The 14,350-nt window shown below is 39.2% G+C and overlaps 1 protein-coding gene across 1 annotated transcript; it reads right to left on the reverse strand.

Moving 5' to 3' along the window:
• Nucleotides 1-5,862: 5,862 nt before the first annotated feature.
• On the reverse strand, nucleotides 5,863-9,478 carry RPUSD2 (RNA pseudouridine synthase domain containing 2). The gene is made up of 3 exons (XM_063289952.1): nucleotides 8,969-9,478; nucleotides 7,996-8,292; nucleotides 5,863-6,899 (listed from the first exon to the last, which is right to left on the reverse strand). Exons 1-3 carry the CDS (start codon nucleotides 9,476-9,478, stop codon nucleotides 6,129-6,131), a joined length of 1,578 nt encoding a protein of 525 aa, XP_063146022.1. The 3' UTR covers nucleotides 5,863-6,128.
• Nucleotides 9,479-14,350: the final 4,872 nt, after the last annotated feature.

A 14,350-nucleotide genomic window follows, 5' to 3' on the forward strand; every position in this document is an offset into this window, starting at 1 on the left:
TTGTGTTCCTTTTATTCACCAGTTTTTCTAAAGCTGCAGCAGCGCCTTTAAATTATATATGCCTTTAAAAGAGTAATAGATCTTTGTTACAACAGATCTGGATTAATTGCTGTTACTATACAATTGTATTCTTTCCCAACAAAAACGAACACTGCAAATAATTTTCACCAATACAAATAATATAGATGGAAGGGTGAATAATGGAAATCAGACATTTATTTATTCATTTATTTGCTTTAATACAACTGCAACAAAAACGAAATATAATTTTTAAAAGACAGAAAATACAATAGAAGTAAATAAAGTATTAAAATAATTTATATTTTATAATATATATATATAATAAATATTAAATTATTATTTATATCTATATATAAAGTAATACAAACTGTTTTTTAAACAACAAATTTGTATAACCACATGGAATAATTATCCAGTTTTTCCATGACATCAATAAAGAGTTAGTTCAAAGGCTGAAAGTGTACACATTTCATCAAACCTTTGGTCTCTCAGACACATAAAATAAATTCCACATTTTTGGAATACAGCTGACTGATTGATTGATTTAGCTACCCAAGTCAAAATAACTCTGAGCAGCTTACAAATTTAAAAGGTTATAAACATCAACCTCTAAACAGAACACACTGCAGCTTAGGACTAACATCTCCGTAAAACCTCGTATCATTTCTTAAAATTATTTCAGTGCTTTTGCTGTGAGAACTTCATGAGTTTCTCTTTCTAGAGAGCTCATGCCAGTGGATCTAGGGTTCATTTTTTGTTTTTAAAATAAAGTTCATTCTATGTGCTTGACATCTAACTAGCTTTGCAATAATAGTTTATGTTGGGATAATTATTTTTGAAATATTGTATAAACTAAACTTTTTTGGAGGAAAAAGATTTGCTCAAGATCCTGGCCCAATGCCCATAGGGACAGCTGATCTTCATTGCCTTTTGAAAGCCAACAGGGTTGGGGCCAATTTGTTTGGGGGGGGGACTATTCCATCAGGAAGGTGCCATGACAGAGAAGGTACACTTTCTGAGTGCTATCAAATGCCATTGCTTGACTAAAGGACCCAGGGCATGCCAGATCTGGTGGGACAGGCATTCCTGCAAATAACCCTGTCCCATGCCATGAACAGCTTTATGGGTGACAAACAGCACCTTGAATTGCACCTGGGGACCAGTACAGCTCACAAAGTAGTGGTGTGATGTGGATGTCCTGAGGCACGCCCATCTCTATCCACACTTCTGCATTCTGAACCAGTTGCTGCTTCCAAGTGGTCTTCAGGGGCAGCCCCACGTAAAGCACATTGCAATAATCTAAATGGGTGATGACTAAAGTGTGATTATGAGCAGAACCTCCTGCTCCAGGAATGGACACAATTGGCACACAAGATGAATTTCTACAAAGGCTCTCCTGGCCACAGCTGCCACTTGCTCTTTAAGCAGGAGCTTGAGTCCAAAAGGACCTCCAAATTGTACCCCAGTTCTGCCTGGGGGAGTACTACCCCATCCAAACTAAAGATGCAAAGTCCCCAGTACGGGGGGCTCTAAGCCCACAGCCCGTCTTACTAGTCTAACCCTTTTCTTCTCCATCCAGAAGAAGTCCCCCCCGCCCCCAGTCATCAGATACTGAAAGAGAACCTTGGCAGCATCACCTGGTTGACCAAGGGTGGAGATGTACAACTGGGTTTCATCAGTGAATTGGAAGGATAAAGCCCTAAGATACGCCACAAAGCAGGGCTATCAGGCTTTCCTCCTACCAACACCAACTGGAACCAGCCCTAGAGGAAGCAGAACCACCATAACACTGTGCCCTCCCCTCCTATCCCCTGAGTTGGTCCAGAAGGATATCAAGATTAATGGTTTTGAAAGCAGCTGAGAGTTCAGGGATGGCCACTACCATTCTGAGCCCTTCAGAGGTGATCCAAAAGCGTAATCAATGTTGTCTCAGTACTACATCCAGGCCTGAATCTTGACTGAAAGGGTCAGATACTGTAATCCATTTCCTCCAGAGCCCTATGAAGCTGCAGTCCAACCACCACCTTCTCCAAAAATGGGATGTTGGGAACTGGATGAAAATTACCCAGTATCATCAGGTCCAGTACAGGGTGGACCACTGCCTCCTTAACTACAGCCAAGACCACCTTCTCATTCAAGGATAAATTAACCACCACCTGACCCACTCACACATCACCTCCCAGGCAGTCCTAACAGGCCAGAAGGGACATGGAACTAATATACAGGTGGATAAGCTTACGGTGCCAAGGACTCTTGTCTACTGCCTTAGGACAAGCAAGATCAGACTCCTCCCAGATAACACAGCCAGACGGCCTCAGTCAGGCCTGTAGGATCTGCCCAGCCAGAATCCAACTCAAGAGCAGATCTGAGCAACTTTGTCAGATGCCTTGAATACTCCTCAGAGCAGACCTGCAGATGGTCCTCTAAATTCTCTCTCCCCAGGAGGATCCGGGTCACCCTGGACAGAGCCAACAGCTGGCTATCTGAGATGCGATAAGAGCAGAAAAATAATTACCTTTTGCCACTGTTATCACCACAGGGAATCGTGATGTTTAAAGAGGGACTCTTGGAGCCTGACCATTCCATCAACATTTGAAAATTAACCTGTAGGTTTTTTAAAATACATATGGAATTAACATAGACATTCCTGTTAAAATATATGCCAATTGTAATGCTACATTCATTTTCTCAACATTTTTTCTTCCCCATAGACTAACAGGTATTTTCAACCATCTATTAGTATCACTATTAATCTGCATTATATAATTAGAAATACTTAGATCTTCTAACAAGGATATTTTCCTGGGAATAAGTGGCTCTATATTCATCTTGCAAGGTATTGTTACCAAATATATGATACCCACACACCCGTAATGACAGCATGACACCTGAGACTTATTTTTGAGCATCTTCCTGAATATCCTCAGCAATATTCTATATTGTGAAACTCATGACAAAGTCAGAAATTACTAGCGTATACACATGTAATTTACACCATTTTTCTATGCTTACCTTCACACTTGCCAGTGCTGAATGTTCTTGTTTCTAGTCATCCAAAGAGATTTCCAGCCTGCTTTGAATTTTACTGAGCTAAATTAATTACATTTCTTTAACTCCATTCATTTCTACTATCTCATTATGAAAGCCATCAAAAGCACTGGTATGAACAGAAATCTTCACGGGATTCCTGTTTCTCTGTTTGAATGAGCAGACTGAGTAGAACACTTTACTATGAAAAATATCTCACACTGTATTCCTTTTCACCCAGAGTGATGGTCCACGATTACACTTCATGTCTGCAGAGCAGAGTGCCTTTTCCAAGATTCTGGCATAGTTCCACCATTGTGCAGATTTATTTTTTTAAACAAAATTGGTAATTAAGTGGCCAGCATTTCCCACATACAAACCACTCAAAGGACAATAGCTTGTCACTTAGAAAATGTGATTCCTCTACCCCTCACTTTATGTAGGTATTACAGCTGCCTTTTTTTTTTTTTTTCCAGATCTGGAACTCAACCACACCATGCCTTCCCAGAATTCATGCTTCAGATATTTTATATCACCATAACCTTGCACAAGTAATGAGCAACGTATGTTTTTAATGTGTGTATTTATTGGAAAGGGTTCAGTTTTACCTGTTTCTAGAACCAATTATTGCTCCCAGGAAACTGAAACAGCTTTAACATTACACAGCTTTTTAAAGCAATGAAATAGGCAGTGAGAGCTCCCCATAAGACAAGTTAACTATCACTGCAGCTGTTTAATGAGCCCTTTTATTAATTTATTGGTGAGGCTATGCAGCTCCATTAAGGAACAGAGCAGCAAGTAGCAAACAGTCATGGTGAAATGGACCACTGAATACAGAAATATATAGCACTGAAATAGTTGCAGCTCTGCCAGGATGGCATCCTGCCTACAGTATTTTAAATTTAGAAACCTCACTCAAAATGCTTTGGGTGGCATATAGCAGAAATCTCCAAGTGGGGTGTATGCACTTTTGGGGGATGTTTTATAATGTACATAATGTATTAGTACAGAAGTACATGTATACAATTTATAAATTAAATCTACATAGATTTGGGGTGCTTTTTTTTTTTTTTTTACTAATAAAGGTGCATGATCAAAAAAAAGTTTGGAGACCACTGGAGAGACAGGAATGATGGACTAATAAACTGGCAGGTCAACTCTGGAGGCTTAGACTTTTGCTGAACTACTGTTGTGTAGCAAACGGGGAAGGGCAATGTAGACATACAATTATGTGGCATATCTCAGGGACAGCAAGCATCCTTGTGTTTTTATAATCTTATGAACTTGACAATTACTCAAGATAGATAGCTTTCCAGAACATAATTGTACCTCTTCATTTTGAAGTTTGCGCTTAACTCTTAAAAGAATTCCTAAGTGGCATCCGAAAAGAACATTTGCTTATATGGAGGACAATGGCTGCAAACAATTTATACTCATAAATTGGAATCAGGTTCACCAAAGTCTCTATTCTGTCCAGATTTCAATTAATACTTTTAAGCATTGCTCCCTCAGAACCTTCAAAGCTGTTGAGCTCATACATCATAAGCTACAGTATCCTGTAGCTTGTTTGAACAGGGGTATAAATCTAACAATTGTAGCCTGTAAAATGAAAACAAGACAGGGAAAGTACACACAGGATGGCTTGTGCAATTCTTCTTAATCCTGATAGCATAGCTCCACTCTGGATTATGTGATGGGAGAGATAGGAGTGGAGAAGTCAGCAACATACTAAGCCACTGCCCAGCTGCCTCTCCCACAGGGGTAAAAAGGAGTGTTTTTCATTGCAGTCCCCAGCCAGATCCTGCCCATATTCAAACTTGATTTCTCTTTTGCTAGTTTCTCCCTTACCCCACCCAAATGTGATCCACTTCTGTTCCATTTTTGGAGAATTATCCTGACAGACCTAAGCCCCTTTTATAATTTATTTTTAACATATTGTTTGGTTGGAAATAATAAAAAAGGTTTATGATTTAATGCCGTATGAATCAGGTGACGATGGCTTCACTGTGACAGCACACAAATACATAAAGGGCAGAGTTGCACTGTGATGTCACCAACGTATGCTTTGTCACTTGCTCCTCTTGTGGGTGCTTATAGTAGTAACCCTGCCAGTGATTTGTAATACTGTGTTGTGTAAACCCAGCAATCTTTTCCTGCAGGGAATATTCTTTAAACGAAGACAAAAACTTACGTTTAGACTTCATGATAGGCATGAAAGCCAGCTAGGTGACCTTGGGCCAGTCACTCTCTCTCAGCCCAACTCACCTTACAGGGTTGTTGTTGTGGGGAAAGTAGGAGGATGAAGGAGTATTAGGTATGTTCCCCACCTTGAGTTATTCGTAAAAATAATAAAGGCGAGATAGAAAATAAGTACTACATACATACATATCAGAACTCTGAGCTGTGAACTATCCTATGGCACGTACACAAAACACAGAAATTGTAAATGCAATCCAGATCCTACATTGGCTATGAAGCCACATGAAGTAGCAAAATCAAATTTACAATGCAATATGTTGAATATTCCACAATTCTGCAGATAGGATTCTTAATGACAAACAAATCTCATTGATAGCTATTTCAGAACTGTCTACACCTGGATTAAGACAAAGATTAAACTATGGCCATTTAGTCTCAAATTCCACCAGATTGTAAAATATTTGACCAAAATATAGTAGATATGATGTAAATGATTTACAAAGATCTTAGTATTATATCTTATATAGATACAGAAGAAAAACTAAACACTGACACAACTATTCCCTATGGCTGTCGGTAAGCTAATCAGTCTTATTTGTTATTGCAATTCACCAATTTGAGCTGCAAACAGGTGTTTATTTTTAATCTTTGTACAGCACTCAGTAAGTGTTTCATTTTTTAGAAAAGACAATCCAAATTAAGTATATTCTTACTTGGTAAGAAATATTATTTCTCCAAATAATTATTTGTTTTTTGCAATAAAGAGAATTGGTAACGCATTCATTCTTTGAAACAGTTTCTTCACACCTATTTTAACGGACTCTTCTTCCATTCAGTCTGCAGAAAGTTTCTCACCCACTCCTTGCTTTATAAAATAAAGTTCAAGTCTCTTCCCAATCATCCTGTGCCCAAGCAGGCATTTTGGAACAATATTCAAATTCCATTCCTTTATAGCGTAAAGCATGGAGATACATCACTAAATCTTTGGGTGATGGATCAGGCCTTGCTGTTTTGCATTCTTCACACAGTGGGTCCACCTCATTGTGGAATTCAGTTAAACACATTTCTCCACTTTCAGTTTTGTGCACATGTGCTTGAAGGACAGAATTACGAGAACACATCAATACTGGACTCTTCTCTTTGTCTTTTGATTCTTCAGTATTGCCAGAATTATCAGTTGCAGTAGTGACCTGCAGAGACTTGGTACCATTTCCTGGAGTCTCCTGCTTTTTATCTACTAAGACTGCTTTCAGGTCTTCCTCAACCATGTCCAAGATTCCCAGACTCTCTTTTGAGACATATTCTTCCACAAATGAATGAAGCAACTCCTCATCAGTTTTATGAACTTTGCCCCCTTTGCCCTTTTCAGGACCCCATATTTCATTATTGTAGATAGGATCATTGACAATAGGATGCCCCAAAAACTGTAGGTGGACACGGATCTGATGGGTACGGCCAGTATACGGGAAGCACTTCACTACGCTAGTCTTGCCGTTGTAACTGAGCCGCTGGAAGACCGTTTTACACAGCTTGCCTTTGGGATCCACTCGACACAAGCCCATTTTGTAAGACACAGACAAGATAGGTTCTTCACAGATCACTTCATTTTCTGGAAACTCTCCAACTACACGGCATACGTACTCTTTCTCCAGCTATTAGAATTGGGGAAAGAAAAAGTAACAATTCTTGGCATAGAATGCAGAATGAATGTGCATTTCAGAATGACATTTATTTATGTAATTTATATGGCCACCCATCTCACAACAGTGAATCTGGGTGGCATACAAAGATTAAACCCAACATTTAAAAACAATAACCCATGACGCCTTGGGGAATGACATCTGCCAATCATAAAAACCACATCATCAACAGGGCTGGCCTAATCTCCTCACCTGAATGCCTAGGGAAAGAGGTCTTCAGAACCTTTTGAAAGGCTAATAGGATCAGGGCCATCCAGATCTACAAGGGGGAAGCTGTTAGACATGTGCTAACCATGTTCTGTATTGACTAATGTTCTGTATTGACTAACCACCTTAATCAACATTAAGGTGGACAGAAAGTAAGCCTGAAGCACCTTCAGTTGGCTTTAAAGCACCTCAAAAGCCACAGAGACTGATATTAATTTGTTTACTAGCTAAGGAAACATTATTTTAACTGCCAAAACTTACTTAGTCAAATTTTTGCCACCGCCCATCTCCCCACACAAGAGGGACTCTGGGTGGTTATTACATTTATAGCTCATCTATCAAAGAATACAAGGTATCAGATATATGGCTTCTTAGCAATTTCCAGATTTTTTTTTTGGTGCCTTCAAGTCAGTGTTGATACCTGGCGATTTCCTGGACTAATACCTGCAGTTTTCTTGGCAAGATTTCAGAAGTGGTTTGCCATTGCCTGCTTCCTAGGGCTGAGAGAGAGTGACCGATCCAAAGTCAACCATCTGGCTTCATCCTAAGGAGGAACTAGAACTCACAGTCTCCCAGTTTCTGGCCTGGTGCCTTAACCACTACACCAAACTGGCTCTCCTCCAGATAGCTACCAGACATAGGGTTTAAAGTTCTGGCCTTGGAAGACCTGCTTTTATTAGAATTTTTGCTTGGGCTATGAAGTTCACTGAGCATGCAATCACTCTCTCTCAGACTAACTTACTTTCAGCCTTACTGTGAGGATGGTTGTATATCATACTGATGCTGTTGGAGGAAACGTAGATTATGAATATCAAGATATCAGTAACAAAAGCCATTTGACCTGTCGCTGTCGAACTTGCTCATCAATTCTCTTGGACACTTCTGCAGATTTGGCAAAAATGAGGACACCTGATGTCAGGCGATCAAGCCGATGAACAGTATGCAGCTCTTTCAGGTTATGCTCTTTGCCCAAAATAAAAATGACGGTGTTGTGCCGAAATCCACCACAAGGGTGAACAGGTAAAGATGAGGGCTTGTCTACAACCACAACTTCATCGTTGTCCTCCAGAAACTCAATAGTTTGTGCTGTAACTGGAGGCTCGTGGCGATGTATGGTATTCTCCAGGAAGTCATTATTCTGCAAACAAAGCAATTATTATACATTAGTTTTAGCCAGATAATTTTATGGAACAGTTAGTTTGTAATGTATAGTTGTAGTTTTCCATATAATTCTTTACAGGAGCTACCTGAATTCACTATGAAGTAATATGTCTGCATTCATAGAGTGAACTCTAACAATCAAGGATCTGACAAATAGCACTGATTTTTATGCTGATAAACATAAACTGCCATCAAATTGTAGACCACAACCCTGAAATCAGCCACAAAATTATATTGCTCCTGAGATGCAAAAACAACTTAAAGCAGATTCTTATAGATCTACATGGAACCAATGTCACATTACAGATCACAGCTGTCCTCCCAGAATGAGTCATGACACATTTCTAATAGTTCGGGGCCTCACTGTAGTGCAAAAACACCCAACTCAGGCACTGTGAGCACCTGTGTTTTTTCCAAATATCTGTTACTACAAAACATAGGTTAGGTGTTCGTTAAAAAAATCAAATTAAAAAGGTGGAGGGGAAGGTGGAGAGATCACTAAGATCAGAAAGCTTGCTATCCTTCTCCAATACCTTCAGTGCGCCATGGCTTTTTCTCCCCGCGTGACCGCATTTCCCCACGGGACGCACGCCGCGTGCGTCGGGTCCAAGGCAGAAGCGTTCGGCCTTTCACCTGACGCCCGGCCTCCTCACCTTGAGTACGACGCTGAGGTCTTTCACGGGCTGTTTGTTGAGGAGCAGGCGCCCGGCTTTGGCTGCGGCCCAGTAGTACTCGATGGGCCGACCGCGGAACTCCGAGCGGAAGACGTCCAGAAGCTTCTTTCCCACCCAGCGTCCCTTGCAGTAAGTCTTGTAGTCGAAGTAGTAGGGGCGCACCTTGCGAAGTCCACCCTCGAAGTAGTAGCTGGTTTCGGCGAAATGAGCCTCGCCGAAGCTGACGCCGGTATTCCGCTTCTTCGGGGGCGGCACGTACCGCTTCTCTCCCTCTTCGAGTGGGCCCGGCCTCTTCTCCTGCCCTCTCGACAGCCGCCTCTTCTTCGCCACCGGAGGAGAGCTTCCCCGCTCTTTAGGCTCAGGGATCGGCTTCCCCTCCATGCTTCTGTTGGGCAGAAGGCCGGCTAGAATACCCAAGGAGGCGCGCTCTGCGTCCGGCCGTGCTAAGAGAAGTCGGGACAGCGATCGCCAAAACGGCGTGGGCCGCATGCTGAGACGCATAATCCTCGAGCAGCCAACCACATTGCGTTGTCGAGCCCCGCCCCCACGCGACTGCAGTCACCTTTACCCAATCACTGTATTCTGTCTCTCTGGCGAATAAAGTAAGCGACGGAACGAATACGTTGTCTGCTACAAATGCGGTGATGATGACGCTGGACCCTCGAGGGTCAAAGGAAGAATGCTGAGAACAGATTTACAATGACTAGAACGAGGAAAATATCCCGTCTGTTGGTACACTCCAGGTACTTCTTAGTGGGGGATGCGAGCAACAATACGATGGCTTGCAAGGTAGCATCTAGAGTAGACATCCTGTTTATTTTTTCTTTACCTTTCTATTACTTTTGACTTTTTGTACTCCTATTTTCTTTCTCCTTTCTCGTCCTACTTAGTTCTTATTATTGTTGTTAAAACTCTCAATAAAAATTATATTAAAAAGGGAGAAGGGACCCAGGTGGGACTACATATCATACTCATCAACAGATGGGCCCATAGATTTTGATCTCTGCCACCCATTATGCGCTAATCAAGTGAGACTTCCACATGAAGCTTTTTTAATAAATTCAAGTTTATACTAAGTTACCTTCGTCATGAGGCTCCTCAGTTCCTCCTTGCTTTCAGTCATCAAAGTGGTGTCATCTGCATATCTGAGATTGTTAATGTTTCTTCCAGCGATCTTAACTCCAGCCTTGGATTCATCCAGCCCAGCACGTCGCATGATGTGTTCTGCGTACAAGTTGAATAGGTAGGGTGAGAGTATACAGCCCTGCCGTACTCCTTTCCCAATCTTAAACCAGTCCGTTGTTCCGTGGTCTGTTCTTACTGTTGCTACTTGCAAGGAGGAATTTTTGTGAGAAAGTTGTTTGTTTAATATTAAAGAATGCAGACAATTGGTGGATTTTACAGAATAAGGAGGTAAAGCTAACATGAGATAGACTGTATGACTATAACCACAGAGTGTCAAATGAGACTAAAGTATGACATAGAAGGCAAAACAGAAAAAGAAGAAGAAAAGTAAAAAAAAAAGAAGATACAAAAGAGATATAGTTTGGTCTAGTTACAGTTTGGTCTAGTGGTTAAGCTGCTGGGCTAGAAACCAGGAGATGTGAGTTCTGTCCCGCCTCACGCATGAAAGCTGGCTGGGTGACCTTGGGCCACTCACTCTCTCTCAGCCAACCCACTTCACAGGGTTGTTGTTGTGGGGAAAATAGGAGGAAGGAGTACTAGGTATGTTTGCAACCTTGAGTTAGTTTTAAAAATAATGAAGGTGGGTAAAAATTAAAAAATAAAGAAGTGGCTTCCAATCTTCTTCTCAGCAGTTGTAAGTACAATTATATTTTAACCTCTCTAAGGTTACATCATGACTCTCTTCTATCCTGTCTAATCATCAAAACTATAAATCACAAGTTTTTTTTTCTTTTTTATGCAAAAGGTCCCTAAGAGGTTTCCAGTCACCAATAAATGTAGATATTGTCTTTTCTTTAATCAAACAAATCAATTTAGCCATTTCAGCAAGTTCGGTCATCTTCACCAACTATTCCTCCATGATGGGTAGTGTGGAATCTTTCCATCTTTACGCATACAATAATCCTGCTGCAATTATCATATATAAAAACAGTGTTCTGTGGCTATTTTCTGTTTATCCATCAGCCCCAGAAGGAAAAGTTCTGGTTTCGATTGAACATTAATCTTTAAAAATCTTCTAAATCACTGTATTTATTTGAGCTCAAAATTTTCTAACTTTTTTACATGACTACCAAGCATGATAAAATGACCCTTCTTGTTGTTCACATTTCCAACATAAATTTGTAGTACCTTTATACATTGTAGATATTTTTTCTTGTGTCATATACTAACGGTACATCATTTTATAAAAATTCTCTTTAAGATTATAACATAATGTAAATTTCAATCCTTTCAACCACATATTTTCCCATTGTTCCATCTGTATATTATAACCAAAGTTTTTGGCCCACTTTATCATACGTTCTTTGACCTATTCTTCTGTTTCAAATTTCAATAAAAGTTTATACATTTTAGCAATTATATGTTTGTCATTTGTACACAATTCCATTTCAAATTGTGTCTTTCATTGTTCAATACCATGAATTCTTTTATCTACTTTAAATCTTACTGATAATTCTAAGTAAGAAAACCATTGACAACTATGTCCCTCTGCCATCAGTTGTTCTCTTGATTTTATTTTGTATTCCCCTTGGTAAAATTCTAGTATCTCATGATAGGTTAACCATTTATCTTTGTCTGTAATTTCTTGTCTATGAAATGCTTCTTGTGCTGAGAGCCATAAAGGTGTTTTCGGGCACAGCCTAGATGTATCCATTCCATATTCTCAATATGGCATGTCTAACCTAATGATTTTTGAAATCTACATTAACCTTGACTTTATCGTACCACAAGTATCCATGCCACCCAAATCTCAGGTCATGTTCTACTAACTCTAAAAGTCTTTTATTTCTCAGCAACACCCATTCTTTCATCCAAACCAAACACAGGCTGCAAAATACAATTTCAGTCAGGTACCCAATCCTCCTCTTTCCTTTGCATCTTTTAACACCTTATATTTAACTTGTGGCTTTTTCCCTTGCCATACAAACTTAGATATATATTTTTGCCATTGTCTAAATGGTACAACAGTTGTCAAAACAGGTATTGTATGAAGCAAAAACATCATTCTAAGCAAATCATTTTTATCGCAGAAATTCTCCCCAACAGTGACAATTGTAGTTTTCCCATCTTAGCATGTCCTTCTTAATTTCATTCCATGTCTTAACATAATTTTTGTAATAACATACAATTCATATTTGTCAAATATTTGACTTTTTTCTCAATCTTAAAACCAGTTTTCTCCATCAGTTGTTTGATCATCTATTTTCATGTATTCTGTTAACATCCTTTTCTGATTATTAATCTTAAAACTTTCTAGCAAATTCTTTTAATTTTCCCATTACTATTTCTATTCCCTTTAACAGATCCTCCAAAACTAGCACCAATTCATCAGCAAATACCTTCAGCTTATAAAAGATTTATATATAAAAGATTTCTTTTAATCTTTACTCCCAGAATTCTCTCTTGTCTTATATCTCTGTTCAATACTTCAAGAACTAAAATAAACAAGAGAGGAGACAACAGACATCCTTGTCTTGTCCCTTTTTGTATCACACAGGGTTTTGTTAGTTCTTCATTAAAAATTATTTGTGTTTTCTGTTTGCTGTAAATTGGTCTTACCCATTTAATAAAATTCTCTCCAAAGTTCATATCTTCTAAAACTTTAAACAGGAAAGCTCAGTTCGAATTGTCAAAGGCCTACTTTGCTTCTAAGGAAATCAGTGCAGCTTGTTTTTCATTATGTTACTCCAAATATTCCAAAATGTCCAAGACATTTCTAATGTTATCCCTTAACTGTCTTTTATGTAAAAACCCACATTGATCTTTGTGAATAAATTCTTGCAAAATTATTTTCTGGGTGAGGTCTAATGGAGAGCTAGACATCCCTGAAGGAGCAGGAAAGGCATTGTGGTAGGGATTAGTGGCCAGATGGCAAATTCTGGTTTGCGGAGTCTCTCTGGACAAATGGAGACTGAGAGATCACCCACCTGCACTCCAGACAGTTGCTTGTGAGGAGACCGCAGGAATCATGTTTTTTGTGATCGACTTGTGAGTTGAGAGATTTCAGTTGGTCTCATAACTGCTTGTAATAGACCTAAGGTTCACAAAAGCCTCGCTTTCTTAATCACTATCAGATATAATCAGTTTAAAGTTAAAGAGAGATCTTCCAATTGGCAGGATAAAGGAAGACCACTTGGTGAGTCAACCGTCTTTCTGGATCAAAGAAAATGAAAGAAATAATGTTTTAAACGGTTTTAAACTACTAGCGAAAAGCTTAACAAGGATTTGATGTAAGAAAATATAAATGGATAAAGGAGAGTGTAATTTTAAAAGATTAATTTTTGGCAAAAGTGCTTTTGAAAATATTAGAACTAAATAGATAAATGGACCAGACTTTTGTGAGAATGTTGTTTGTTTAATATTAAAGAATGCAGACAATTGGTGGATTTTACAGAATAAGGAGGTAAAGCTAACATGAGATAGACTATATGACTATAACTACAGAGTGTCAAATGAGACTAAAGTATTAAGGACATAGAAGGCAAAACAAAAAGAAGTGGGGAGGAAGCCTGCCTTTTATTTTTTCCCTTGTAACTGAGACAGTTTTACTTTTGGATTATACTATTAGAATAGCAGCCACCAGAAAAGCGGCAAAAGCCGGAGAAGGGAGGAGCAGATCGTTAGAGCAACCTACAGAAAGGGGGATTACCCCAAAGATGTTGCAGAAAATGTTTGAGGAATTGGGCAAGAAGGTATCTGAATCAGTTAATGCTAATTTGGCAGCTTTTGAAGAGAGAATGGAAGAAAGATTTGTAAAGAGAAAATGAAAGAAGTTAAGATTAAAGAATCTGTAGGACAATTGACTGGAGATGTAAAACAAATTAATGATAAAGTGGAAATTTTGGATGGGTGAAGAATTTATTTCAGCAGGAACAAAACAAAAAAAGAAAGGAAATGGAGTTGTTCTGTATATAAACTCCCAGCTACAACCAGAACTTATGATTGATGAACCTGGTAGATATGTTAAGAAGTTAATTTGCATGGGGTTAAGACTCTGACATTGGGAATTTATGCCCCAAATGAGGACAAAGTAATGTTTTATAAAGGATTTATGGACAGACTAATGGACTTTTCCTATGAAAATCGGTATCTAATAGGGATTGGAATGGAGTGGTTTCCTCACAAGAAGACAGAACTTCTGAGAAAAATATTAAAATTTCAGGTAAATTACCAAAA

This window comes from Candoia aspera, chromosome 1 (assembly GCF_035149785.1).
Source record: "Candoia aspera isolate rCanAsp1 chromosome 1, rCanAsp1.hap2, whole genome shotgun sequence".
In the NCBI taxonomy this organism is placed as follows: Eukaryota; Metazoa; Chordata; class Lepidosauria; order Squamata; family Boidae; genus Candoia; species Candoia aspera.

Bases quoted from the DNA above. Each gene is read 5' to 3' on its own strand.
- RPUSD2 (XM_063289952.1), bottom strand. From the start codon at position 9,478: ATGCGGCCCACGCCGTTTTGGCGATCGCTGTCCCGACTTCTCTTAGCA. The intron at 8,293-8,968 runs GTGAGGAGGCCG...CTTTGTTTGCAG, and splicing joins ACCTCAGCGTCGTACTCAAG to AATAATGACTTCCTGGAGAA. The intron at 6,900-7,995 runs GTCAAATGGCTT...CAATTCTAATAG, and splicing joins AGCAAGTTCGACAGCGACAG to CTGGAGAAAGAGTACGTATG.